Consider the following 24,871-nt stretch of genomic DNA (forward strand, 5'->3'; position numbering starts at 1 on the left):
CCAGTCACAGAACCATTAGTCCAGTCACAGAACCATTAGTCCAGTCACAGAACCATTAGTCCAGTCTCTGGATCATTAGTCCAGTCACAAAATCATTAATCCAGTCACATAGATACATAGAAGATAGGAGCAGGAGTAGGCCATTCGGCCCTTCGTGCCTGCTCCGCCATTCGATGAGATCATGGCTGATCCTTTAATTCAGTATCCCGTCCCCGCCTTCTCTCCGTAACCCTTAACCCCTTTTGCCCGTAGAAATATATCTAATTCCCTCTTAAATATATTTAATGAGCTGGCGTACACTGCCCTCTGTGGCAATGAGTTCCACAGGTTCACCACTCTCTGAGTGAAGAAATTCCCCCTCATCTCTGTCCTAAATGGTTTAGCCCTTATCCTTAAATTATGTCCTCTAGTTCTGTTCTCACCCGCCAAGGGAAACATTCCTTCTGCATCCAGTCTGTCTAGACCTGTCAGAATTTTATACACTTCTATGAGGTCCCCTCTCAATCTTCTAAACTCCAGTGTGTACATCCCTAAACTACATAGTCTCTCCTCATAGGTCATTCCCGCCATTCCTGGTATCAGCCTGGTGAATCGCCGCTGCACCCCCTCCATGGCAAGAACATCCTTCCTCAGATGAGGCGACCAAAACTGTACACAGTACTCGAGGTGTGGTCTCACCAGTGCCCTGTACAGCTGCAGCAAGGTATCCCTGTTCCTGTATTCTAACCCTTTTGCTATGAAGGCCAGCATACCGTTTGCCTTCTTGACCGCCTGTTGCACCTGCATGCTCGCCTTCAGTGACTGGTGTACAAGAACACCCAGGTCTCTCTGTACTTCCCCCTCTCCCAATCTATTGCCATTTAAATAATAATTTGCCCTCCCGTTCCTGCACCCAAGGTGGATAACTTCGCACTTGTCCACATTATAGTGCATCTGCCATTTATCCGCCCAATCGCCCAGTCTGTCCAAATCGCTCTGGAGCTTCCTGGTCTCTTCCTCTGAGCCCACCCCCCCTCCTAGTTTAGTGTCGTCTGCAAATTTGGAAATGCTGCATCCGACTCCCTGATCCAGGTCATTAATGTAAATTGTGAACAGCTGGGGGCCCAGGACAGATCCCTGTGGTACCCCACTTGTTACTGCCTGCCATTCAGAAAATGAGCCGTTTATTCCAACTCTCTGTTTTCTATCTGACAGCCAGTTCCCTATCCACGCCAAAACTTTCCCCTTTATCCCATGAGCCTCAATTTTCCATGCTAATCTTTTATGTGGGACCTTATCGAAGGCCTTTTGGAAGTCCAGGTACACCACATCTACTGGCTCTCCCCCATCTATTCTACCAGTTACTCCCTCAAAAAATTCCAATAGATTAGTCAAGCACGATTTACCCTTTGTAAATCCATGTTGACTCTGTCCTATCCTGTCCCCATTTGCTAAGTGCTCCGCTATTTCATCCTTAATGATGGACTCCAGCATTTTGCCCACAACTGATGTAAGGCTTACAGGTCTGTAATTACCTGCTTTTTCCCTACCCCCCTTTTTGAATAGTGGGGTAACGTTAGCTACCCTCCAATCCATCGGCACTGTTCCCGAGTCTAATGAATTCTGAAAAATCATCCTTAGTGCATCCGCTATCTCTAGGGCCACCTCCTTCAGTACCCTAGGATGCATGTTATCAGGCCCTGGGGATTTGTCCACCTTCAATCCCTTTAGCTTCCTTAACACCATATCCTTAGAGATATTGATTTGCGTCAGTTCCTCCTTTGCCAATGTCCCTATTTTTCCCGATATCCCAGGGAGGTTTTTTGTGTCTTCCTTCGTAAAGACTGACCCAAAGTATGCATTTAGTTGATCTGCCATTTCCTTATTTCCCATTATATATTCCCCCGTATCTGACTGCAATGGACCAACTTTGGTTTTCACCAGTCTTTTCCTTTTGATATACTTATAAAAGCTTTTGGAGTTAGTTTTTATATTTTCCGCCAGCTTGTTTTCGTAAGCTATTTTGCCCCTCTTGATTATGCCCTTTGCCCTCCTTTGCTCTATCTTAAACTGTTCCCAATCTTCCGCTCTGGCGCTTTTTTTGGCTATTTTATACGCCCTATCTTTGGATTTTATGCTGTCTCTAATTTCCCCTGTTATCCACGGTTGAGTCACCTTTTTAGATTTCCTTTTATGCCAGATTGGTATAAACAATTTTTGCAATTTTGTCATTCTATCTTTAAATGTTTGCCATTGTTTATCTACCTCCAGTCCTCCCAGGAACGTTGTCCAATCAGACCTACTCAGTTCCCGTCTCATGGCATCATAATTCCCCTTGTTTAAATTCAGGACCTTAGTCTCTGAGTCAATTTTTTCGCTCTCCATTTCGAGTGAGAAATCGATCATGTTATGATCGCTCTGACCCAAGGGTCCCCGTACAACAAGATTACTGATTAGTCCCTTCTCATTGCACAGTACCCAGTCCAATATAGCCTGTTCCCGAGTTGGTTCCTCGACATATTGATCCAGATAACCATCCCTCAAACACTCAAGGAATTCCTCCTCCTCATTATTTTTACTGATTAGGCTAGTCCAATCTATATGTAAGTTAAAGTCACCTATGATGACAGCTGTGCTCTTATTGCACGCTTCTCTAATTTCCCTCGTGATGCCCTCCCTAACCTCTATTTTACTATTTGGAGGCCTATATACCACTCCTATTAATATTTTTCGCCCCTCGCTATTTCTTAGCTCCACCCATATAGATTCTGTATTAACTGAGTTAATATCCTTCCTTTCAATTGCATTTATCCCCTCTTTTACTAGCAATGCTACCCCTCCTCCCTTTCTTTTTTGTCGATCCTTCCTAAATACTGAATACCCCTGTATGTTAAGCTCCCAGCCCTGCTCACCCTGCAACCATGTTTCCGTAATCCCAATTAGGTCATAATTATTAACCTCTATTTCCACAGCTAATTCATCTACCTTGTTCCTGATGCTTCTCGCATTAAGGTATAAAACCCTCAGGCTTTTTTTATGCTCACATTTTTTATGAATTAGTTTGGCCCTTTGTTTTTTGTTCCTCACCCTTTTATCATTTATTTCTGTCTGCCTTTCACTTTCCTCTATTTCACTACATAGGTTTCTAGCCCCCTGCCATACTAGTTTAAATGCTCCCGAACTGCTTTATCAAAAATTACCCCGAGAACATCAGTTCCATCTCTGCACAGGTGTAGACCGTCCCTTTTGTATAGGTCACACCTACCACAAAACTGGTTCCAATGCCTCAAAAATTTAAAACCCTCCCTCTTACACCACTGCTCAAGCCACGTATTTAGCCTAACTATCCTGTTCTCTGTACTCTTACTAGCACGTGGCACTGGTAGTAATCCAGAGATTACTACCTTCGAGGTCCTACTTTTTAGCTTGGCTCCTAACTCCCGAAATTCTACTTCTAGGACCTCTTCCCTTTTTTTAGCTACGTCGTTGGTACCAACATGTATCACGACAACTGGCTGTTCCCCCTCCCCCTCCAGAATGTTCTGCACCCGCGCCGAGACATCCTTGACCCTTGCACCAGGGAGGCAACATACCATCCTGGAGTCTCGGTCGCGACCACAGAAACCCCTATCTATTCCCCTTACAATCGAATCCCCTATTACTATAGCCCTGCCACTCTTTTTCCCTCCCTTCTTTGCAACAGAGCCAGTCATGGTGCCATGAGCCTGGCTGCTGGTGCCTTCCCCCGATGTGTCACCCCCCCCGACAACAGTACCTAAGGCGGTGAACCTGTTGCTAAGGGAGACAACCCCAGGGGATTTCTGCACTACCTTCCTGCCCTTGCTCTGCCTTTTGGTCACCCATGTACTGTCTACGCTGGCCTTAACCTGCGGTGTGACCAACTCACTAAATGTGCTATCCACACCCCTCTCAGAATCGTGGATGCTCCAAAGTGAGTCCATCTGCAGCTCAAGGGCCGTCATGCGGTCCCACATGAGCTGCAGCTGGACACACTTCCTGCACACATAGTCGTCAGGGACACAGGAAGCGTCCCTGATTTCCCACATGTTACAGGAGGAGCATGACACAGGTCCGAGCTCTACTGCCATGACTTAACCCTTATATTACTTTTAATTTTCTAGTTTTAGTTTATTTATCGACTTTTGTTTTCCCGAAGCTTACTTAGACCAATGTATACTGTACTCCTCTTATTCCTTTTTAAACTAACCAAATCCCACTAGTTTTGGTTTTACTTCCTAGGAAGGTTTGAGGAAAGTACTTACCAGTTAGTCTTACCTCCCTGGTCTTTCGCTGACTTCCCGGTCTTGTGTCCCCTTGGTCCTACGCCGACTTCCCGCTCCTCCCGGTTCCTGCCCTGCTGAAAAGAAACTGAGACCAAAAAATTTGTGACCTCTGTTTTTAGACAGCTGCTAAAAGACTACTAGGTTAGAGGAGGGGGGCGGTGGGGGTTCCTACTCTGTAGGAACTCGGGTTTAAGCCACCACCCTCCTTAAATACCTTTCACCTGGGTGCTTCCCACCAGGTCCGCTTCTGAAAAAAAGCTCAAGAGCTGGACTTCCGCCTCAGCTGTTTTTTAAATGGCCCCGAGTCTCGCCGACTGCTGCCTCTCCGCTGCTGCTCTCTCCCGACTGGTCTCGGGCCTCGCTGGTCGCCGGGTTTCCTGCCGAGCTCCTCCTCGCTGCTCCCGCTGGTCCCGACTGGTCTCGGGCCTCGCCTCTCTCCGGTTTTTATACCGGTCTCACACTGCTCCCGACTGGTCTCGGGCCTCGCTGGTCGCCGGGTTTCCTGCCGAGCTCCTCCTCGCTGCTCCCGCTGGTCCCGACTGGTCTCGGGCCTCGCCTCTCTCCGGTTTTTATACCGGTCTCACACTGCTCCCGACTGGTCTCGGGCCTCGCTGGTCGCCGGGTTTCCTGCCGAGCTCCTCCTCGCTGCTCCCGCTGGTCCCGACTGGTCTCGGGCCTCGCCTCTCTCCGGTTTTTATACCGGTCTCACACTGCTCCCGACTGGTCTCGGGCCTCGCTGGTCGCCGGGTTTCCTGCCGAGCTCCTCCTCGCTGCTCCCGCTGGTCCCGACTGGTCTCGGGCCTCGCCTCTCTCCGGTTTTTATACCGGTCTCACACTGCTCCCGACTGGTCTCGGGCCTCGCTGGTCGCCGGGTTTCCTGCCGAGCTCCTCCTCGCTGCTCCCGCTGGTCCCGACTGGTCTCGGGCCTCGCCTCTCTCCGGTTTTTATACCGGTCTCACACTGCTCCCGACTGGTCTCGGGCCTCGCTGGTCGCCGGGTTTCCTGCCGAGCTCCTCCTCGCTGCTCCCGCTGGTCCCGACTGGTCTCGGGCCTCGCCTCTCTCCGGTTTTTATACCGGTCTCACACTGCTCCCGACTGGTCTCGGGCCTCGCTGGTCGCCGGGTTTCCTGCCGAGCTCCTCCTCGCTGCTCCCGCTGGTCCCGACTGGTCTCGGGCCTCGCCTCTCTCCGGTTTTTATACCGGTCTCACACTGCTCCCGACTGGTCTCGGGCCTCGCTGGTCGCCGGGTTTCCTGCCGAGCTCCTCCTCGCTGCTCCCGCTGGTCCCGACTGGTCTCGGGCCTCGCCTCTCTCCGGTTTTTATACCGGTCTCACACTGCTCCCGACTGGTCTCGGGCCTCGCTGGTCGCCGGGTTTCCTGCCGAGCTCCTCCTCGCTGCTCCCGCTGGTCCCGACTGGTCTCGGGCCTCGCCTCTCTCCGGTTTTTATACCGGTCTCACACTGCTCCCGACTGGTCTCGGGCCTCGCTGGTCGCCGGGTTTCCTGCCGAGCTCCTCCTCGCTGCTCCCGCTGGTCCCGACTGGTCTCGGGCCTCGTCTCTCTCCGGTTTTTATACCGGTCTCACACTGCTCCCGACTGGTCTCGGGCCTCGCTGGTCGCCGGGTTTCCTGCCGAGCTCCTCCTCGCTGCTCCCGCTGGTCCCGACTGGTCTCGGGCCTCGCCTCTCTCCGGTTTTTATACCGGTCTCACACTGCTCCCGACTGGTCTCGGGCCTCGCTGGTCGCCGGGTTTCCTGCCGAGCTCCTCCTCGCTGCTCCCGCTGGTCCCGACTGGTCTCGGGCCTCGCCTCTCTCCGGTTTTTATACCGGTCTCACACTGCTCCCGACTGGTCTCGGGCCTCGCTGGTCGCCGGGTTTCCTGCCGAGCTCCTCCTCGCTGCTCCCGCTGGTCCCGACTGGTCTCGGGCCTCGCCTCTCTCCGGTTTTTATACCGGTCTCACACTGCTCCCGACTGGTCTCGGGCCTCGCTGGTCGCCGGGTTTCCTGCCGAGCTCCTCCTCGCTGCTCCCGCTGGTCCCGACTGGTCTCGGGCCTCGCCTCTCTCCGGTTTTTATACCGGTCTCACACTGCTCCCGACTGGTCTCGGGCCTCGCTGGTCGCCGGGTTTCCTGCCGAGCTCCTCCTCGCTGCTCCCGCTGGTCCCGACTGGTCTCGGGCCTCGCCTCTCTCCGGTTTTTATACCGGTCTCACACTGCTCCCGACTGGTCTCGGGCCTCGCTGGTCGCCGGGTTTCCTGCCGAGCTCCTCCTCGCTGCTCCCGCTGGTCCCGACTGGTCTCGGGCCTCGCCTCTCTCCGGTTTTTATACCGGTCTCACACTGCTCCCGACTGGTCTCGGGCCTCGCTGGTCGCCGGGTTTCCTGCCGAGCTCCTCCTCGCTGCTCCCGCTGGTCCCGACTGGTCTCGGGCCTCGCCTCTCTCCGGTTTTTATACTGGTCTCACACTGCTCCCGACTGGTCTCGGGCCTCGCTGGTCGCCGGGTTTCCTGCCGAGCTCCTCCTCGCTGCTCCCGCTGGTCCCGACTGGTCTCGGGCCTCGCCTCTCTCCGGTTTTTATACCGGTCTCACACTGCTCCCGACTGGTCTCGGGCCTCGCTGGTCGCCGGGTTTCCTGCCGAGCTCCTCCTCGCTGCTCCCGCTGGTCCCGACTGGTCTCGGGCCTCGCTTCTCTCCGGTTTTTATACCGGTCTCACACTGCTCCCGACTGGTCTCGGGCCTCGCTGGTCGCCGGGTTTCCTGCCGAGCTCCTCCTCGCTGCTCCCGCTGGTCCCGACTGGTCTCGGGCCTCGCCTCTCTCCGGTTTTTATACCGGTCTCACACTGCTCCCGACTGGTCTCGGGCCTCGCTGGTCGCCGGGTTTCCTGCCGAGCTCCTCCTCGCTGCTCCCGCTGGTCCCGACTGGTCTCGGGCCTCGCCTCTCTCCGGTTTTTATACCGGTCTCACACTGCTCCCGACTGGTCACAGAACCATTAGTCCAGTCACAGAGTCATTAGTCCAGTCACAGAACCATTAGTCCAGTCACAGAATCATTAGTCCAGTCTCTGGATCATTAGTCCAGTCACAGAATCATTAATCCAGTCACAGAACCATTAGTCCAGTCACAGAGTCATTAGTCCAGTCACAGAATCATTAATCCAGTCACAGAACCATTAGTCCAGTCTCTGGATCATTAGTCCAGTCACAGAATCATTAATCCAGTCACAGAATCATTAGCCCAGTCACAGAATCATTCGTCCAGTCACAGAATCATTAGTCCAGTCACAGAATCATTAGTCCAGTCGCAGAATCATTAGTCCAGTCTCTGGATCATTAGTCCAGTCTCTGGATCATTAGTCCAGTCACAGAACCATTACTCCAGTCACAGAATCATTAGTCCAGTCTCTGGATCATTAGTCCAGTCACAGAACCATTAGTCCAGTCTCTGGATCATTAGTCCAGTCACAGAATCATTAATCCAGTCACAGAGTTATTAGTCCAGTCACAGAATCATTAATCCAGTCACAGAGTCATTAGTCCAGTCACAGAGTCATTAGTCCAGTCACAGAATCATTAATCCAGTCACAGAACCATTAATCCAGTCACAGAATCATTAGTCCAGTCACAGAACCATTAGTCCAGTCACAGAATCATTAGTCCAGTCACAGAATCATTAATCCAGTCACAGAACCATTAGTCCAGTCACAGAACCATTAGTCCAGTCACAGAACCATTAGTCCAGTCACAGAATCTTTAGTCCAGTCACAGAATCATTAGCCTAGTCACAGATTCATTAGTCCAGTCTCTGGATCATTAGTCCAGTCACAGAATCATTAGTCCAGTCACAGAATCATTCGTCCAGTCACAGAATCATTAGTCCAGTCACAGAATCATTAGTCCAGTCACAGAATCATTAGTCCAGTCTCTGGATTATTAGTCCAGTCTCTGGATCATTAGTCCAGTCACAGAACCATTAGTCAAGTCTCTGGATCATTAGTCCAGTCACAAAATCATTAATCCAGTCACAGAACCATTAGTCCAGTCACAGAGTCATTAGTCCAGTCACAGAACCATTAGTCCAGTCACAGAACCATTAGTCCAGTCTCTGGATCATTAGTCCAGTCACAGAATCATTAATCCAGTCACAGAACCATTAGTCCAGTCACAGAACCATTAGTCCAGTCTCTGGATCATTAGTCCAGTCACAGAATCATTAGTCCAGTCACAGAATCATTTGTCCAGTCACAGAACCATTAGTCCAGTCACAGAACCATTAGTCCAGTCACAGAATCATTCGTCCAGTCACAGAATCATTAGCCTAGTCACAGATTCATTAGTCCAGTCCCTGGATCATTAGTCCAGTCACAGAATCATTAGCCCAGTCATAGAATCATTCGTCCAGTCACAGAATCATTAGTCCAGTCACAGAATCATTAGTCCAGTCGCAGAATCATTAGTCCAGTCTCTGGATCATTAGTCCAGTCTCTGGATCATTAGTCCAGTCACAGAACCTTTACTCCAGTCACAGAATCATTAGTCCAGTCTCTGGATCATTAGTCCAGTCACAGAACCATTAGTCCAGTCTCTGGATCATTAGTCCAGTCACAAAATCATTAATCCAGTCACAGAACCATTAGTCCAGTCACAGAGTCATTAGTCCAGTCACAGAACCATTAGTCCAGTCACAGAATCATTAGTCCAGTCTCTGGATCATTAGTCCAGTCACAGAATCATTAATCCAGTCACAGAACCATTAGTCCAGTCACAGAGTCATTAGTCCAGTCACAGAATCATTAATCCAGTCAGAGAACCATTAGTCCAGTCACAGAACCATTAGTCCAGTCACAGAGTCATTAGTCCAGTCACAGAGTCATTAGTCCAGTCACAGAATCATTAATCCAGTCACAGAACCATTAGTCCAGTCACAGAATCATTAGTCCAGTCACTGAATCATTAGTCCAGTCACAGAACCATTAGTCCAGTCACAGAACCATTAGTGCAGTCACAGAACTATTAGTCCAGTCACAGAATCTTTAGTCCAGTCACAGAATCGTTCGTCCAGTCACAGAATCATTCGTCCAGTCTCTGGATCATTAGTCCAGTCACAGAATCATTAGTCCAGTCACAGAATCATTCGTCCAGTCACAGAATCATTAATCCAGTCACAGAACCATTAGTCCAGTCACAGAACCATTAGTCCAGTCTCTGGATCATTAGTCCAGTCACAGAATCATTAGTCCAGTCACAGAATAATTTGTCCAGTCACAGAATCATTAGTCCAGTCTCTGGATCATTAGTCCAGTCACAGAATCATTAGTCCAGTCTCTGGATCATTAGTCCAGTCTCTGGATCATTAGTCCAGTCACAGTACCATTACTCCAGTCACAGAACCATCAGTCCAGTCACAGAACCATTAGTCCAGTCACAGAACCATTAGTCCAGTCTCTGGATCATTAGTCCAGTCACAAAATCATTAATCCAGTCACAGAACCATTAGTCCAGTCACAGAGTCATTAGTCCAGTCACAGAACCATTAGTCCAGTCACAGAATCATTAGTCCAGTCTCTGGATCATTAGTCCAGTCACAGAACCATTAGTCCAGTCACAGAGTCATTAGTCCAGTCACAGAATCATTAATCCAGTCACAGAACCATTAATCCAGTCACAGAACCATTAGTCCAGTCTCTGGATCATTAGTCCAGTCACAGAATCATTAATCCAGTCACAGAGTTATTAGTCCAGTCACAGAATCATTAATCCAGTCACAGAGTCATTAGTCCAGTCACAGAGTCATTAGTCCAGTCACAGAATCATTAATCCAGTCACAGAACCATTAATCCAGTCACAGAACCATTAGTCCAGTCTCTGGATCATTAGTCCAGTCACAGAATCATTAATCCAGTCACAGAACCATTAGTCCAGTCTCTGGATCATTAATCCAGTCACAGAATCATTAATCCAGTCACAGAGTTATTAGTCCAGTCACAGAATCATTAATCCAGTCACAGAGTCATTAGTCCAGTCACAGAGCCATTAGTCCAGTCACAGAATCATTAGTCCAGTCTCTGGATCATTAGTCCAGTCACAGAACCATTAGTCCAGTCTCTGGATCATTAGTCCAGTCACAAAATCATTAATCCAGTCACAGAACCATTAGTCCAGTCACAGAGTCATTAGTCCAGTCACAGAACCATTAGTCCAGTCACTGAATCATTAGTCCAGTCTCTGGATCATTAGTCCAGTCACAGAATCATTAATCCAGTCACAGAACCATTAGTCCAGTCACAGAGTCATTAGTCCAGTCACAGAATCATTAATCCAGTCACAGAACCATTAATCCAGTCACAGAACCATTAGTCCAGTCTCTGGATCATTAGTCCAGTCACAGAATCATTAATCCAGTCACAGAACCATTAGTCCAGTCACAGAGTCATTAGTCCAGTCACAGAATCATTAATCCAGTCACAGAATCATTAATCCAGTCACAGAACCATTAAACCAGTCACAGAACCATTAGTCCACTCTCTGGATCATTAGTCCAGTCACAGAATCATTAATCCAGTCACAGAACCATTAGTCCAGTCTCTGGATCATTAATCCAGTCACAGAACCATTCGTCCAGTCACAGAACCATTAGTCCAGTCACAGAGTCAGTGTGCTGCTGGCCCACTCTTGCTGCTCTCCCTCCCGCAGCACACAATATTAGAGAGTTTGAGGGAGGCTGTGCCGCTGGAACTGTCTCAGTTCTATAACAAGGAGCCAGCTTCACGTTAGTGTGAATTTGCGGGGATTTCTATTTCCCAGAAATGTCTTTTAATGCCATTGTGTTGAGCTGAGTTTGAGGAATGTTTCCATGAGGTTGAGCAGGCCTGAAACAGGGTCAGTGCTTTCACATCCTGCACTGACTCTGGTGTAAACACTCAACACTTGGCGGAAATCCACAGTCCGCCTGCGATTTCTGTTGGCTCAACAGAACTTCCTCTGACAGAGCTCAGTGTTGTGCGCGACTAATGCTGGTGAACTTCCCCAATGGATCCCGATCAGTTAGAAGCTGGTAAGTCGGAAAAGTTCTCTCGTTTTGTGAACAGAGGCTCAACTCAACAAGCGGCTGGGCACCGTTAAAGGGAACCAGCAGGAAAGCAGGTATTTCTCCAGCTTTCCGCAGCAGTTCCAGCTCTGTTCCTCGTCCGGGAACTCCTATAACAGAAAGAAAGGGAATGAGAGTTAGCGTGAGAGAGAGGCAGCGAGAGACAGGCAGATAGAGAGAGAGGGAGAGAGAGATAGAGAGGGAGGGAGAGAGAGAGAGATAGATAGAGGGAGGGAGAGAGAGACAGGCAGAGAGAGAGAGAGATAGATAGAGGGAGGGAGAGATAGGCAGAGAGAGAGATAGATAGAGGGAGGGAGAGATAGGCAGAGAGAGATAGAGGGAGGGAGAGACAGGCAGAGAGAGAGAGAGAGATAGATAGAGGGAGGGAGAGAGAGACAGGCAGAGAGAGAGAGAGATAGATAGAGGGAGGGAGAGATAGGCAGAGAGGGAGGGAGAGATAGGCAGAGAGAGAGAGATAGATAGAGGGAGGGAGAGACAGGCAGAGATAGAGGGAGGGAGAGACAGGCAGAGAGAGAGAGAGAGAGGGAGGGAGAGACAGGCAGAGAGAGAGAGGGAGGGAGGGTGAGACAGGCAGAGAGAGAGAGGGAGGGAGAGACAGGCAGAGAGAGAGAGAGGGAGGGAGAGACAGGCAGAGAGAGATAGAGGGAGGGAGAGACAGGCAGAGAGATATAGAGGGAGGGAGAGACAGGCAGAGAGAGAGAGAGGGAGGGAGAGACAGGCAGAGAGAGAGAGAGGGAGGGAGAGACAGGCAGAGAGAGAGAGAGATAGAGGGAGGGAGAGACAGGCAGAGAGAGATAGAGGGAGGGAGAGACAGGCAGAGAGAGAGATAGATAGAGGGAGGGAGAGACAGGCAGAGAGAGAGATAGATAGAGGGAGGGAGAGATAGGCAGAGAGAGAGAGAGATAGATAGAGGGAGTGTGATGAAATATTCCATTCATCACTGCCTGTGACTGTGGTCGGTTTCAGTTTCATTTCCCTTCCCCCAGTTCCGTTTCCTCACCATTGTATTGTATATTGGAATGTGTTGTGTGTAGGGCTCCGCCCATACCTGGCCCCTATGTAAGCAAGCTCAGTCTGGCCTCATATCCAGTACTGCAGCCCTCCGGATGGAAGATACCTCTCTCCACTACGTGTTACCTTCTAAGTTAATAAAAGCCTTGTTTTGTTTCGCTAACATCGAGTCTCGGAATTATTGAGGCACATCAATTTTATTAACTTATTTTTCAACACAATGGATCAACTCCTGAAACCCGAACGTTTGGATTTGGATCAGCATGCTCCGGACGCATCAGCACGCTTTGGACACTGGTTTATGTGTATGGAATTCTTCCTGGACAATTCCGCAGCCGTCAAAGACGCTACGGACGCTGCGAGTATGAAACTCGGAATTCTGCGGAATTGGGTAAGCCACCGGGTTTACCCCCTCATCCAAGACGCCGACACGTACCTGGCCGCCTGCGACATCTTAAAGGCGCATTACCAGCAGCCTACGAATGAGCTGTATGCTAGGCATCTGCTCGCTACTCGCGCACAGCGACCTGGGGAATCGGTGGAGGAGTTCCTAGGCACCCTGAAAATGCTTGGCAAAGACTGCAAGTGCCGAGATGTAAAAGCCGCAGTGTACACTGACGAGCTTGTTCGCGATGCCTTTATCACAGGCCTCAGCTCCACTTACATCCGGCAAAGACTGCTGGAAAAAACGGGATTGGACCTGAAACAGGCTGCGGACACCGCGCGATCCCTGGATGTGGCCCAGAGAAACTCGGACGCCTACTCTTCAGCCCGCACCGTCCACGCCACCACGTGTGCAACAAGGGCGCCGCCATCTTGGAAGGCATCTTCCCCGCCCGGCAGCCCGACACCGTCGGGGCCCCGCTCTCCCCCCAGAAGCCCTACGACAGCCGCGACGCGTCGGGGACCCAACTGCTACTTCTGCGGGCAGCCAAAGCACACCAGAAACCTGTGCCCGGCGAAAGGCACCACCTGCTTTAAGTGCGGTAAGAAGGGGCACTTCGGGAAGGTGTGCAGAGGGAACCCCGCCGGAAAACCAACCGCCGGAAAACCCGCCACCGCCGCGTGCGCACCGTGGGAGCGGCCATCTTGGACGCCATCTTGCCCGACCTCGTGGGGTCCGCCATCTTATGAGCAGACAGCGTGGACGCCATCTTGTCTCGATCAGGGCCCTACAGTGGCATCGGTCACAGTGGACCAGACCAGGCCGCACCCGCTATCCAAATCAATGGTGGACATCGAGGTAAACGGGTGCAGGGTTAAATGTTTAATTGACAGTGGAAGCACGGAGAGTTTTATCCACCCTGAACTGGCACAACAACTCTCCCTAAAGGTGGTCCCTACTCAGGGTACCATCTCTATGGCTGATAAAACCCAGACATCGACCATTCTGGGTTACTGCACGGTACAATTGTCTGTTAACGGAACTGTATATGATAATTTTAAAGTATTAATCATGAAGAATCTATGTGCGAGCGTGATCTTGGGCCTGGATTTCCAGTGCAACCACCAAAGCATCACGCTCAAGTACGGTGGGTCCCAGCCGCCCCTCACAGTGTGCGGTCTGGCTACCCTGAAGGTAAAGCCGCCTTCGCTATTCGCGAACCTTACCCCTAACTGCCGGCCAATAGCGACCAAAAGCAGGAGGTACAGCTGGGAGGACAGGCGGTTTATCACGACCGAGGTAGACAGGCTCCTGAAAGAGCGCGTTATTGAACGCAGCAACAGCCCGTGGCGCGCCCAAGTGGTAGTGGTAAGGGGTAGCGAGAAGAAACGGATGGTGATTGACTATAGCCAAACGATCAACAGGTACACCCAACTAGACGCCTACCCGCTACCCCGCATATCAGAAATGGTGAACCAAATCGCCCAATACCGGGTGTTCTCCACCATCGACCTTAAGTCAGCGTACCACCAGCTCCCTATCAGACCAGAGGACCGCCTGTACACCGCCTTCGAGGCGAACGGACGCCTCTACCAATTCCTCAGAGTCCCCTTTGGGGTGACGAATGGGGTCTCGGTCTTCCAGAGGGAGATGGACCGCATGGTCGATGACCACCACTTGCAGGCAACCTTCCCCTACCTCGACAACGTCACCATCTGCGGTCACAACCAGCAGGATCACGACTCGAACCTCGAGAGGTTCCTGGAAACCGCACAAAAACTCAACCTCACCTACAACGAGGACAAGTGCGTTTTCAACACCACGCGCCTCTGCATACTAGGCAGCATGGTGGAGAATGGGGAAATCGGACCAGACCCCGACCGATTGCGCCCCCTACGGGAGCTGCCCCTGCCCAACACTCCCAAAGCCCTGAAAAAGTGCCTGGGGTTATTTTCTTATTATTCCCAATGAGTCCCCAACTACTCCGACAAAGCCCGCCCCCTCTTGAAAGCATCCTCTTTTCCGCTCTCTGCTGAGGCCCACGCCGCCTTCAAAAGCATTAAGCAGGATATTGAGCAGGCCACGCTACAGGCAGTGGACGAGAACACTCCATTTCAAGTGGAAAGTGATGCGTCTGACTTCGCCTTGGCGGCCACCCTCAACCAGGCGGGGCGGCCCGTAGCTTTCTTCTCGAGGACCCTCCAAGGGCCCGAGATCAGACACTCCTCCGTGGAAAAGGAGGCCCAAGCCATCGTGGAGGCAGTGCGCCACTGGCGCCACTACTTAGCCGGCAAACGCTTCACCCTACTTACCGACCAGTGGTCGGTAGCGTTTATGTTCAATAATAAACAGAGGGGGAAGATTAAAAATGATAAGATTCTTAGGTGGCGGATCGAGCTCTCCACCTTCGAGTATGACATCATTTACCGGTCAGGGGCCCTTAACGAATCCCCTGACGCCCTCTCACGAGGGATGTGTGCCAGCGCCACCGGGGATCGGCTACAGACCCTCCACAACGACCTCTGCCACCCAGGGGTCACGCGGCTGTTCCACTTCATAAAGTCCTGTAACTTACCCTACTCGATTGAGGAAGTTCGGTCCCTGACCAGGAACTGCCGCACTTGCGCTGAGTGCAAGCCTCGGTTCTACCGCCCAGATAGAGCCCACTTAATCAAAGCTACACGGCCCTTTGAGCGGCTCAGCTTAGATTTCAAGGGCCCCCTCCCGTCTGTCGACTGCAATGTTTACTTCCTGAACATTGTGGACGAATACTCCCGGTTCCCATTCGCCTTCCCCTGCCCAGACATGACCAGCGCCACGGTCATTAAATGCCTCAACAGCCTGTTCTGCCTGTTCGGTATGCCAAGCTACATCCATACGGATAGGGGGGCGTCCTTCATGAGTGAAGAGCTACGCCAGTACATGCTGTCCAAGGGGATCGCCACGAGCCGTACCACCAGCTACAACCCCCGGGGTAACGGCCAAGTGGAGCGAGAGAACAGGACAGTATGGAAAGCAGTCACTCTAGCTCTAAGGACCAAGGGCCTCCCTATCTCCCGCTGGCAGGAAGTCCTCTCGGATGTGCTCCATTCGATACGGTCGCTATTGTGTACTGCCACTAATGCCATGCCTCATGAACGAATGTTTGTCTTTCCCCGGAAATCCACCTCAGGCGTATCCATGCCGTCATGGCTTTCCACCCCAGGTCCGGTATTCGTGCGAAGGCATGTGAGGGGCCACAAGACGGACCCTCTCGTGGAGCCAGTGTACCTACTCCACGCCAACCCCCAATACACATATGTCCGGCACGCCGACGGAAGGGAGGACACCGTGTCCATAAAAGACATCGCTCCAGCCGGTAACAACAACAACCACGGCGATAGCAGCGACAACGATCGCAGCAACTCTTACCCACCCACTACTCTTTCATCACCCCCGGAAGAACATCGACCAACGGCACCCCCACCAACTACCCCTTCAACAACCCTGGCGGCACCCCCGGCAGAGACCCAGGAGGCTACCGGGGACACCCAGCCGACACCCGCGGCACCGCAACAGCCACGTCGGTCGCAGAGGACTATCAAACCCCCGAACAGACTAAATCTATAGAAGGGGTGAATGTGATGAAATATTCCATTCATCACTGCCTGTGACTGTGGTCGGTTTCAGTTTCATTTCCCTTCCCCCAGTTCCGTTTCCTCACCATTGTATTGTATATTGGAATGTGTTGTGTGTAGGGCTCCGCCCATACCTGGCCCCTATGTAAGCAAGCTCAGTCTGGTCTCATATCCAGTACTGCAGCCCTCCGGATGGAAGATACCTCTCTCCACTACGTGTTACCTTCTAAGTTAATAAAAGCCTTGTTTTGTTTCGCTAACATCGAGTCTCGGAATTACTGAGGCACATCAGGGAGAGAGATAGATAGAGGGAGAGACAGGCAGGGAGAGAGACAGGCAGGGGGAGAGCGCGAGACAGATAGAGGGAGAGACAGGCAGGGGGAGAGCGCGAGAGATAGAGGGAGAGACAGGCAGGGGGAGAGCGTGAGAGATAGAGGGAGAGACAGGCAGGGGGAGAGCGCGAGAGATAGGGGGAGAGACAGGCAGGGGGAGAGAGAGAGATAGAGGGAGAGACAGGCGGGGGAGAGCGCGAGAGATAGAGGGAGAGACAGGCAGGGGGAGAGCGCGAGAGATAGGGGGAGAGACAGGCAGGGGGAGAGCGCGAGAGATAGAGGGAGAGACAGGCAGGGGGAGAGCGCGAGATAGGGGGAGAGACAGGCAGGGGGAGAGCGAGAGATAGAGGGAGAGACAGGCAGGGGGAGAGCGCGAGAGATAGAGGGAGAGACAGGCAGGGGGAGAGCGCGAGAGATAGGGGGAGAGACAGGCAGGGGGGAGAGCGCGAGAGATAGAGGGAGAGACAGGCAGGGGGAGAGCGCGAGATAGGGGGAGAGACAGGCAGGGGGAGAGCGAGAGATAGAGGGAGAGACAGGCAGGGGGAGAGCGCGAGAGATAGAGGGAGAGACAGGCAGGGGGCGAGCGCGAGAGATAGGGGGAGAGACAGGCAGGGGGAGAGCGCGAGAGATAGAGGGAGAGACAGGCAGGGGAAGAGCGCGAGAGATAGAGGGAGAGACAGGCAGGGGGAGAGCGCGAGATAGAGGGAGAGACAGGCAGGGGGAGAGCGCGAGAGATAGAGGGAGAGACAGGCAGGGGGAGAGCGCGAGAGATAGAGGGAGAGACAGGCAGGGGGAGAGCGCGAGAGATAGAGGGAGAGACAGGCAGGGGGAGAGCGCGAGATAGAGGGCGAGACAGGCAGGGGAGAGCGCGAGAGATAGCGGGAGATACAGGCAGGGGGAGAGCGCGAGAGATAGAGGGAGATACAGGCAGGGGGAGAGCGTGAGAGATAGAGGGAGAGACAGGCAGGGGGAGAGCGCGAGAGATAGAGGGAGAGACAGGCAGGGGGAGAGCGCGAGATAGAGGGAGAGACAGGCAGGGGGAGAGCGCGAGAGATAGAGGGAGATACAGGCAGGGGGAGAGCGCGAGAGATAGAGGGAGATACAGGCAGGGGGAGAGCGCGAGATAGAGGGAGAGACAGGCAGGGGGAGAGCGCGAGAGATAGAGGGAGAGACAGGCAGGGGGAGAGCGAGAGATAGAGGGAGAGACAGGCAGGGGGAGAGAGAGAGATAGAGGGAGAGACAGGCAGGGGGAGAGCGCGAGAGATAGAGGGAGAGACAGACAGGGGGAGAGCGCGAGAGATAGAGGGAGAGATAGAGGGAGAGACAGGCAGGGGGAGAGCGAGAGAGATAGAGGGAGAGACAGGCAGGGGGAGAGCGAGAGAGATAGGGGGAGAGGCAGGCAGGGGGAGAGCGCGAGAGATAGAGGGCGAGACAGGCAGGGGGAGAGCGCGAGAGATAGAGGGAGAGACAGGCAGGGGGAGAGCGCGAGAGATAGAGGGAGAGACAGGCAGGGGGAGAGCGCGAGAGATAGAGGGAGAGACAGGCAGGGGAGAGCGCGAGAGATAGGGGGAGAGACAGGCAGGGGGAGAGCGCGAGAGATAGGGGGAGAGACAGGCAGGGGGAGAGCGCGAGAGATAGAGGGAGAGACAGGCAGGGGAGAGCGCGAGAGATAGGGGGAGAGACAGGCAGGGGGAGAGCGAGAGATAGAGGGAGAGACAGGCAGGGGGAGAGCGCGAGAGATAGAGGGAGAGACAGGCAGGGGGAGAGTGCGAGAGATAGAGGGAGAGACAGGCAGGGGGAGAGCGAGAGATAGAGGGAGAGACAGGCAGGGGGAGAGCGAGAGATAGAGGGAGAGACAGGCAGGGGGAGAGCGAGAGATAGAGGGAGATACAGGCAGGGGGAGAGCGAGAGAGATAGAGGGAGAGACAGGCAGGGGGAGAGCGAGAGATAGAGGGAGAGACAGGCAGGGGGAGAGCGCGAGATAGAGGGAGAGACAGGCAGGGGGAGAGCGAGAGATAGAGGGTGTAATGTCCGTGTGTAGATAAAGACACTGAAGACAGGAGTTGGTTCATAGGTATTTACTAAGCAAGTCTGGGGGGGGGTTTCTAAAGGATATACACAATACACAGGCTCATATAGCCCAAGTGGCAATTACCGGCATTACGCACACCTGGGGCTCTTAAAGGCACATACACCATAATTGCTCTTAAAGGCACATACACCAAAATTCCTCCCCTTCTAGCTAACTAGTACATCATATTTTAAGTAATTATTAATTACATGTTATATGCAAAATAATATACGTTGCTGTATTAATTAATTATAAGTTAGTCTCTCAGGAGGCTTCATGACTCGGTCCGGATAACGCCTCGGGGGTGTAGTAGTTTCTGGTGGTGCAGTAGGTTCTTCTGGCAAGGCTGATTTGGCTTGAAGGCCAGTGTCGGGTTCATCGGGCTCCAGTATCACCGGATCGGAGGTAGATATGGGTATCTCTACTTCATCGTTAGATGTATAGAGTGGTGGTGTAGGTTGTCCCTTTTCAGATGACTTGATGATTTGGTCAGCATGGCGCCTTATTATGCTGTCTCCGATGTCCACGGTATACATCAGTGGTCCTAATCGTGCGCAGATAGTTCCAGGCTGCCATTTCTCGGTACGGTAGTCCCGGGCCAAAACCGGTTGGCCTATCTGGAAGGCCCTAGTTGGCCTTTCATTCATGCCCTGAAACTGCTGGTTCTCCACGTCCCTTCGGATGTTGGGCTTGACCAAATCCAGCCGGCATCTTAGGTTTCTATTGTAGAACATCATGGCGGGAGTTTGGTTAGTAACCATATGCGTTGCATTCCTATATGCAAATAAGAAGTTATCCACCTTGTGCTGAAGTTTTATGTCTTCATTACCCATGGCCTTGATGGCCTTATTGAAGGTCTGGACAAACCTTTCAGCCAATCCATTGGTGGCGGGATGGTATGGGGCGGACGTGTAGTGCTTTACCCCATTGTTCTTTAAGAACTTTCTGAATTCTTCGGACACAAATTGCGGTCCATTATCAGAACATATCTGCTCCGGCAGCCCATTCCTGGCAAATATGGTCCTTAATACTGTGATGGTTTTTTCCGTGGTGGTGGAGGACATCTTTATTACCTCCGGCCACTTGGAGTGTGCATCAACTGCGATTAAGAACATTGAGTCCATAAATGGACCAGCAAAGTCGATGTGCACCCTTTGCCAGGGAGATGAGGGCCACTCCCATGGATGTAGAGGGGCCTGTGGCGGAGCATTTTGGACCTTCTGGCATCCTAGGCAGCTCTTGGTCATGTCTTCGATGTCTCCATCGATACCTGGCCACCATACAAACGCCCTAGCTAGGTTCTTCATTTTCACTCCACCCAGATGCCCCTCGTGAAGCTCCTTTAGCACTTTATCCTGGAGTTTGGGTGGAATCACCACTCTGGATCCACACATCAAGGTTCCTCGGCACACTGACAGCTGTTCTCTTCTTTGCGAGAATGCTGGCAACAGTGGTTCGCCATGTGCTGGCCATCCCTTCACTGTTAAATCGTAGACCCGTGAGAGAGTAGGGTCATTTCTTGTCTCCCTTTCAATGGCAGAATTTGTCACCGGTAGACATTCCACTATGGTAGAGTGGAATATCTCTACTGGGTCTACTGTAGGTGCCTCTTCTATCGTTGGCAACGGTAGGCGCGATAAACCGTCAGCATTCCCATGCTGTTTTGACCCTTTGTATTCAATGTTGTATTGGTGTGCCCCTAGAAAAAGGGACCACCTCTGTAGTCTTTGTGCCGTCATAATGGGGACACCTTTTTTAGGGTTGAATATGGAGATGAGGGGTTGATGGTCAGTCAGCAAGGTAAATTTTTGTCCGTGTAGGCAATGGTTGAATTTCTTCACTCCCCATACCAGGCTGAGTGCTTCCCTGTCTATCTGGGCATAGTTACGCTCAGCTGAGTTCAATGAGCGTGACGCAAAAGCTATCGGCCGTTCCGAGCCATCAGGGAATCTATGGGACAATACCGCTCCTATGCCGTAAGGGGATGCATCGCACGCCGGTCTGATTGGCAGTGATGGGTTGTAATGAGCCAAAATTTTCTCGGATGTGATTAAGTCTTTACATTTATGGAAGGCACGTTTACAGTCTTCGTTCCATTTCCAAATCACTCCTGTCTGTAGAAGATCATTAAGAGGGTGTAGAATAGTTGATAAGTTCGGTAAAAATTTATGATAGTAATTTATTAATCCCAGGAATGACCTTAATTGTGAAACATTTTCAGGTGCTGGGGCTTTCATAACTGCTTCAATTTTTTCAGGTGACTTATGCAACCCTTCCTTATTAATTATGTGGCCACAATATGATATCTGATTTTGGAAAAATTCGCACTTGGGGCGATTTGCTCGTAGGCCCCGTTCTTTCAGCCTAGTGAGCACCTGCTCCAAATTGGCAAGGTGCTCGTTGTCGTTTTCTCCTGTTATAAGGATGTCGTCCCCGGAATCCCTTGCAGGACTTGCTCCATAGCTCTTTGCCAGATAGCTGGAGCTGATGCTATTCCAAAAACCAGTCGATTGTACTGGTACAGGCCTTTGTGTGTGTTTATTGAGAGATACTTTTTAGAGGTCTCCTCAACCTCCATCTGTAGATATGCCTGTGCCAAGTCAATTTTTGTGAAACGTTTCCCTCCGGATAGTGAGGCGAAAATATCTTCTATCCTCGGAAGAGGATACTGTACCGTGTGAAGGACCGGGTTTACAGTCACCTTAAAGTCCCCACAGATGCGAATTTTTTTCTGTTCCTCAGAGTTATTTTTCAATGTTTTTTTCATGACTGGAACGATGGGTGTTGCCCATTCGCTCCAATCTATTTTGGATAATACGCCTGCCTTTTCCAAATTCTTCAGCTCTGCCTCGACTGCCGGACGTATTGCGTATGGCACCGGTCTTGCCTTAAAAAATTTTGGAATTGCTGTATCTTCCACTTTTATTGAGGCGGTGATGCCTTTCAAGGTTCCTAGTTTCTCTTGAAACACTTCTTTGGCGTTGGCCAAGATGTCTTTTAATCGTTCAGGTATGATGTCATCATTGTTTTTTTCCTTACTGGTCACCGTCAGTGCCTGAATGGAGTGCCAGTCTAAACGTATCTTCCTTATCCATTCACGTCCCAACAACGGTGGACCACCATCTTGTAGAATGTATAAATACAACTTTTGTATTTCTTTGCCGTTGTATACCACAGGCACCCTTATTTTTCCTTTGGGGTAGACTTTCTGCCCCGTATATGTTTTTAAGATAATGGATGTGTCTTTTAGAGGTATATGCGAAAATAGCCTCTCGTAATCTCGTCGATTTATTACGGTTAGAGCTGATCCTGTATCTAGCTCCATTTTAACTGGGGACCCTGCTATTGTGAGGGTAACCCAAATGGTTTGGTAATCCTCTTTGGCAAGTACATTATGTAATTTGAGACAGCTTAGTCTCTTGTTTCCGGAGTCGCTATCGCTATTCTGGTCTTCGGAGCTATTGTCCGTCATCATTTGTACCTTCCTGTACTTTTCTTTATTGATTTTTTGTTTTCTGTCAGTGGATTTATTTTGTCCAGATTGGCATACCCGTGCAATGTGTCCAATCTTACCACATTGCCTGCATGCTTTGCCCTTGAACCAGCAGTCCCTCTGGTTATGGGTGGATCTGCCGCAGCGATAACATCTTCCGAACTCCTGTGTCATTTTATGGGTGCCGAAGTCCTGTGTCTCTTGTTGTATCTCTGCAGCTCCTTTTGCTGCTGCTTCGTATGATACAGCCATACTGAAAGCTTTGTCCAATGTTAAATCTTTTTCAGAAAGCAGTCTTTTTTGTGTTCCTTCACTTAAGAGACCGCAAACAAATTTGTCTCGAAGATAATCCGATAGTCCTGCTCCGAATTGGCAGTACTTTGATAGCTTTCTTAATTCGGTTAGGTAATCAGCGTTACTTTCATTCTTGTGTTGATTTCTCTTGAAGAACTTGAATCGTTCCGCTATCAGCAGCGGTGTTGGGTTTAAATGCTCCTGCAGGGTATCAACAATTTCTTTAAAAGTCTTGTCCTTTGGTTTGGCTGGAGTGATTAAATTTCGTAACAGCCCGTATGTCTTCGCGCCCATTAAGCTCAGAAGTACTGAAGCTTTTTTTTCATCTGTTATTCCATTTGCAGTGCAATAAACCTCTACTCTTTCCACGTATGTGGTCCAATCTTCTATTTCGCCATCAAAAGCCTCAATATTACCAGATTTAGGCATTTCAGAAAAGATATGGCGCTTCCCGCGCTTTTTGTTTTTCCTCTCTGTAGCAACGATATGGCGCTTCCCATGCTTTCCCGCCGCTGCTACCGATAACAACGCTGTGGTTTCCGTTTATTCACTGTTGGAGACTCGTTCCCGACGGAGCTCTAAACGCTGACCTGCTTGCCGCGCCGGCCGTCTCTCGAGTGCACCCTCCCAGTCCGTTATTGCTTGCCTCCGATTTCGCTGCCTGTCTCAGCTGTAGAGCCCACCGCTGGAGCTCCAGCCTGATGCCCAGGAAGGATTAGCGCAGTGATGCGCTATCAATTACTCATAAAAGACTGAGAGTTAAGAGAGTAACTAAAGGCTTTTATTAACAAAAGAATGAAGGTCTGCTTCAAGTGGTCGACCGGTCCAGAAGTACAAAGGGCTGGGGAGCAGTCACCTTTATACTAGGACTTGTGGGAGGAGTCAGCCGAGGCATGTCCAGGCATGTACACAGTGGAATACAAACAGTGGTTTACCACATTCACCCCTTGTTTAAAATTGAGTCCGGCGGGGTGAAGTGTATTAAAAGTTAGTGTATTGGAGTCTCTCCGGAGGTCTTGTCTGCCGCTGTGATCGGCGTGGCGACGGCAGGGGTAGTGGAGCTTCCGGCGTCGAGTCCTGCGTAGGCTGTGGCACAGGCGTGTCGTCCTCGTAGATGTCGAGCGGGTCGCGGGGCCCAGGCCTGCCGTCTGCTGGGGCTGGATATCGGATCGTGGGGGGGGGTGGTAGTGAGTAGTGGGTTACTGCGGCCCCCGAGGGTGCAAGGTCTCTTATGGAGACTGTGTCCTCCCGCCCGTCCGGGTATGCAATGTAAGCATACTGGGGGTTGGCGTGGAGGAGGTCGACCCTCTCGACCAGGGGATCCGTTTTATGGGTCCTCACGTGCCTTCTCAGTAGGACCGGCCCTGGGGACGTCAGCCATGGCGGGTAGCGATGTCCCCGATGTGGACTTCCTTGGGAAGACAAACATTTTCTCATGAGGGGTGGCATTAGTGGCAGTGCAGAGCAGTGACCGAATAGAGTGGAGCGCATCGGGGAGCACATCCTGCCAGCGGTAGGCTGGAAGGCCCCTAGACTTTAAGGCTAGCAGGGCGGCCTTCCAAACTGTCGCATTTTCTCTTTCCACCTGTCCGTTCCCCCGGGGGTTGTAACTGGTGGTCCTGCTTGTGGCAATACCCCTAGTTAGCAGGTACTGACGGAGTTCGTCGCTCATAAACGATGAGCCCCGGTCGCTATGGATATAGCTGGGGAAACCGAACAGGGTGAAGAGGTCGTTCAGACATTTAATGACCGTGGCACTGGTCATGTCCGGGCAGGGGATGGCGAACGGGAAACGGGAGTACTCATCAATAATATTGAGGAAGTACACATTGCGGTCGGAGGAGGGGAGAGGCCCTTTAAAATCAACGCTCAGGCGCTCGAAGGGGCGAGTGGCTTTTATCAGGTGGGCCCTGTCTGGTCTATAAAAGTGCGGTTTGCACTCAGCGCAGACTTGGCAGTTCCTGGTCATGGTCCTGACCTCCTCAATAGAGTAAGGCAGGTTGCGGGCCTTGATGAAGTGGAAGAACCTGGTGACCCCCGGGTGGCAGAGGTCATTGTGGAGGGCCCGCAGTCTATCGATCTGCGCGCTGGCGCAGGTGCCACGTGATAGCGCATCCGGGGGTTCATTGAGCTTCCCGGGCCGGTACAGGATCTCGTAATTGTAGGTGGAAAGTTCGATTCTCCACCTCAAGATCTTGTCATTTTTGATTTTGCCCCTCTGCTTGTTGTTAAACATGAAAGCAACTGAACGTTGGTCAGTGAGCAGGGTAAATCGTTTTCCGGCC

General features: G+C 51.5%; 1 protein-coding gene across 3 annotated transcripts in view; it reads left to right on the top strand.

Moving 5' to 3' along the window:
* The first annotated feature begins 11,098 nt into the window (after window positions 1–11,098).
* LOC147110887 (protein SSUH2 homolog) overlaps window positions 11,099–24,871 on the top strand; it is a 107,441-nt gene continuing 93,668 nt past the window's right edge. The window contains exon 1 of one of the 3 annotated variants that reach the window (XM_086001269.1): window positions 11,099–11,329. In XM_086001269.1, coding sequence (XP_085857395.1) covers window positions 11,305–11,329 — 25 coding nt within the window. In that variant the 5' untranslated portion in view covers window positions 11,099–11,304. The remainder of the gene's footprint in view (window positions 11,330–24,871) is intronic. The other 2 variants (XM_086001268.1, XM_086001266.1) reach the window with 2 other exon arrangements.

This window comes from Somniosus microcephalus, chromosome 11, assembly GCF_052327205.1.
Source record: "Somniosus microcephalus isolate GS21.2 chromosome 11, FLI_Smic_1.0, whole genome shotgun sequence".
Lineage (NCBI taxonomy): Eukaryota > Metazoa > Chordata > Chondrichthyes > Squaliformes > Somniosidae > Somniosus > Somniosus microcephalus.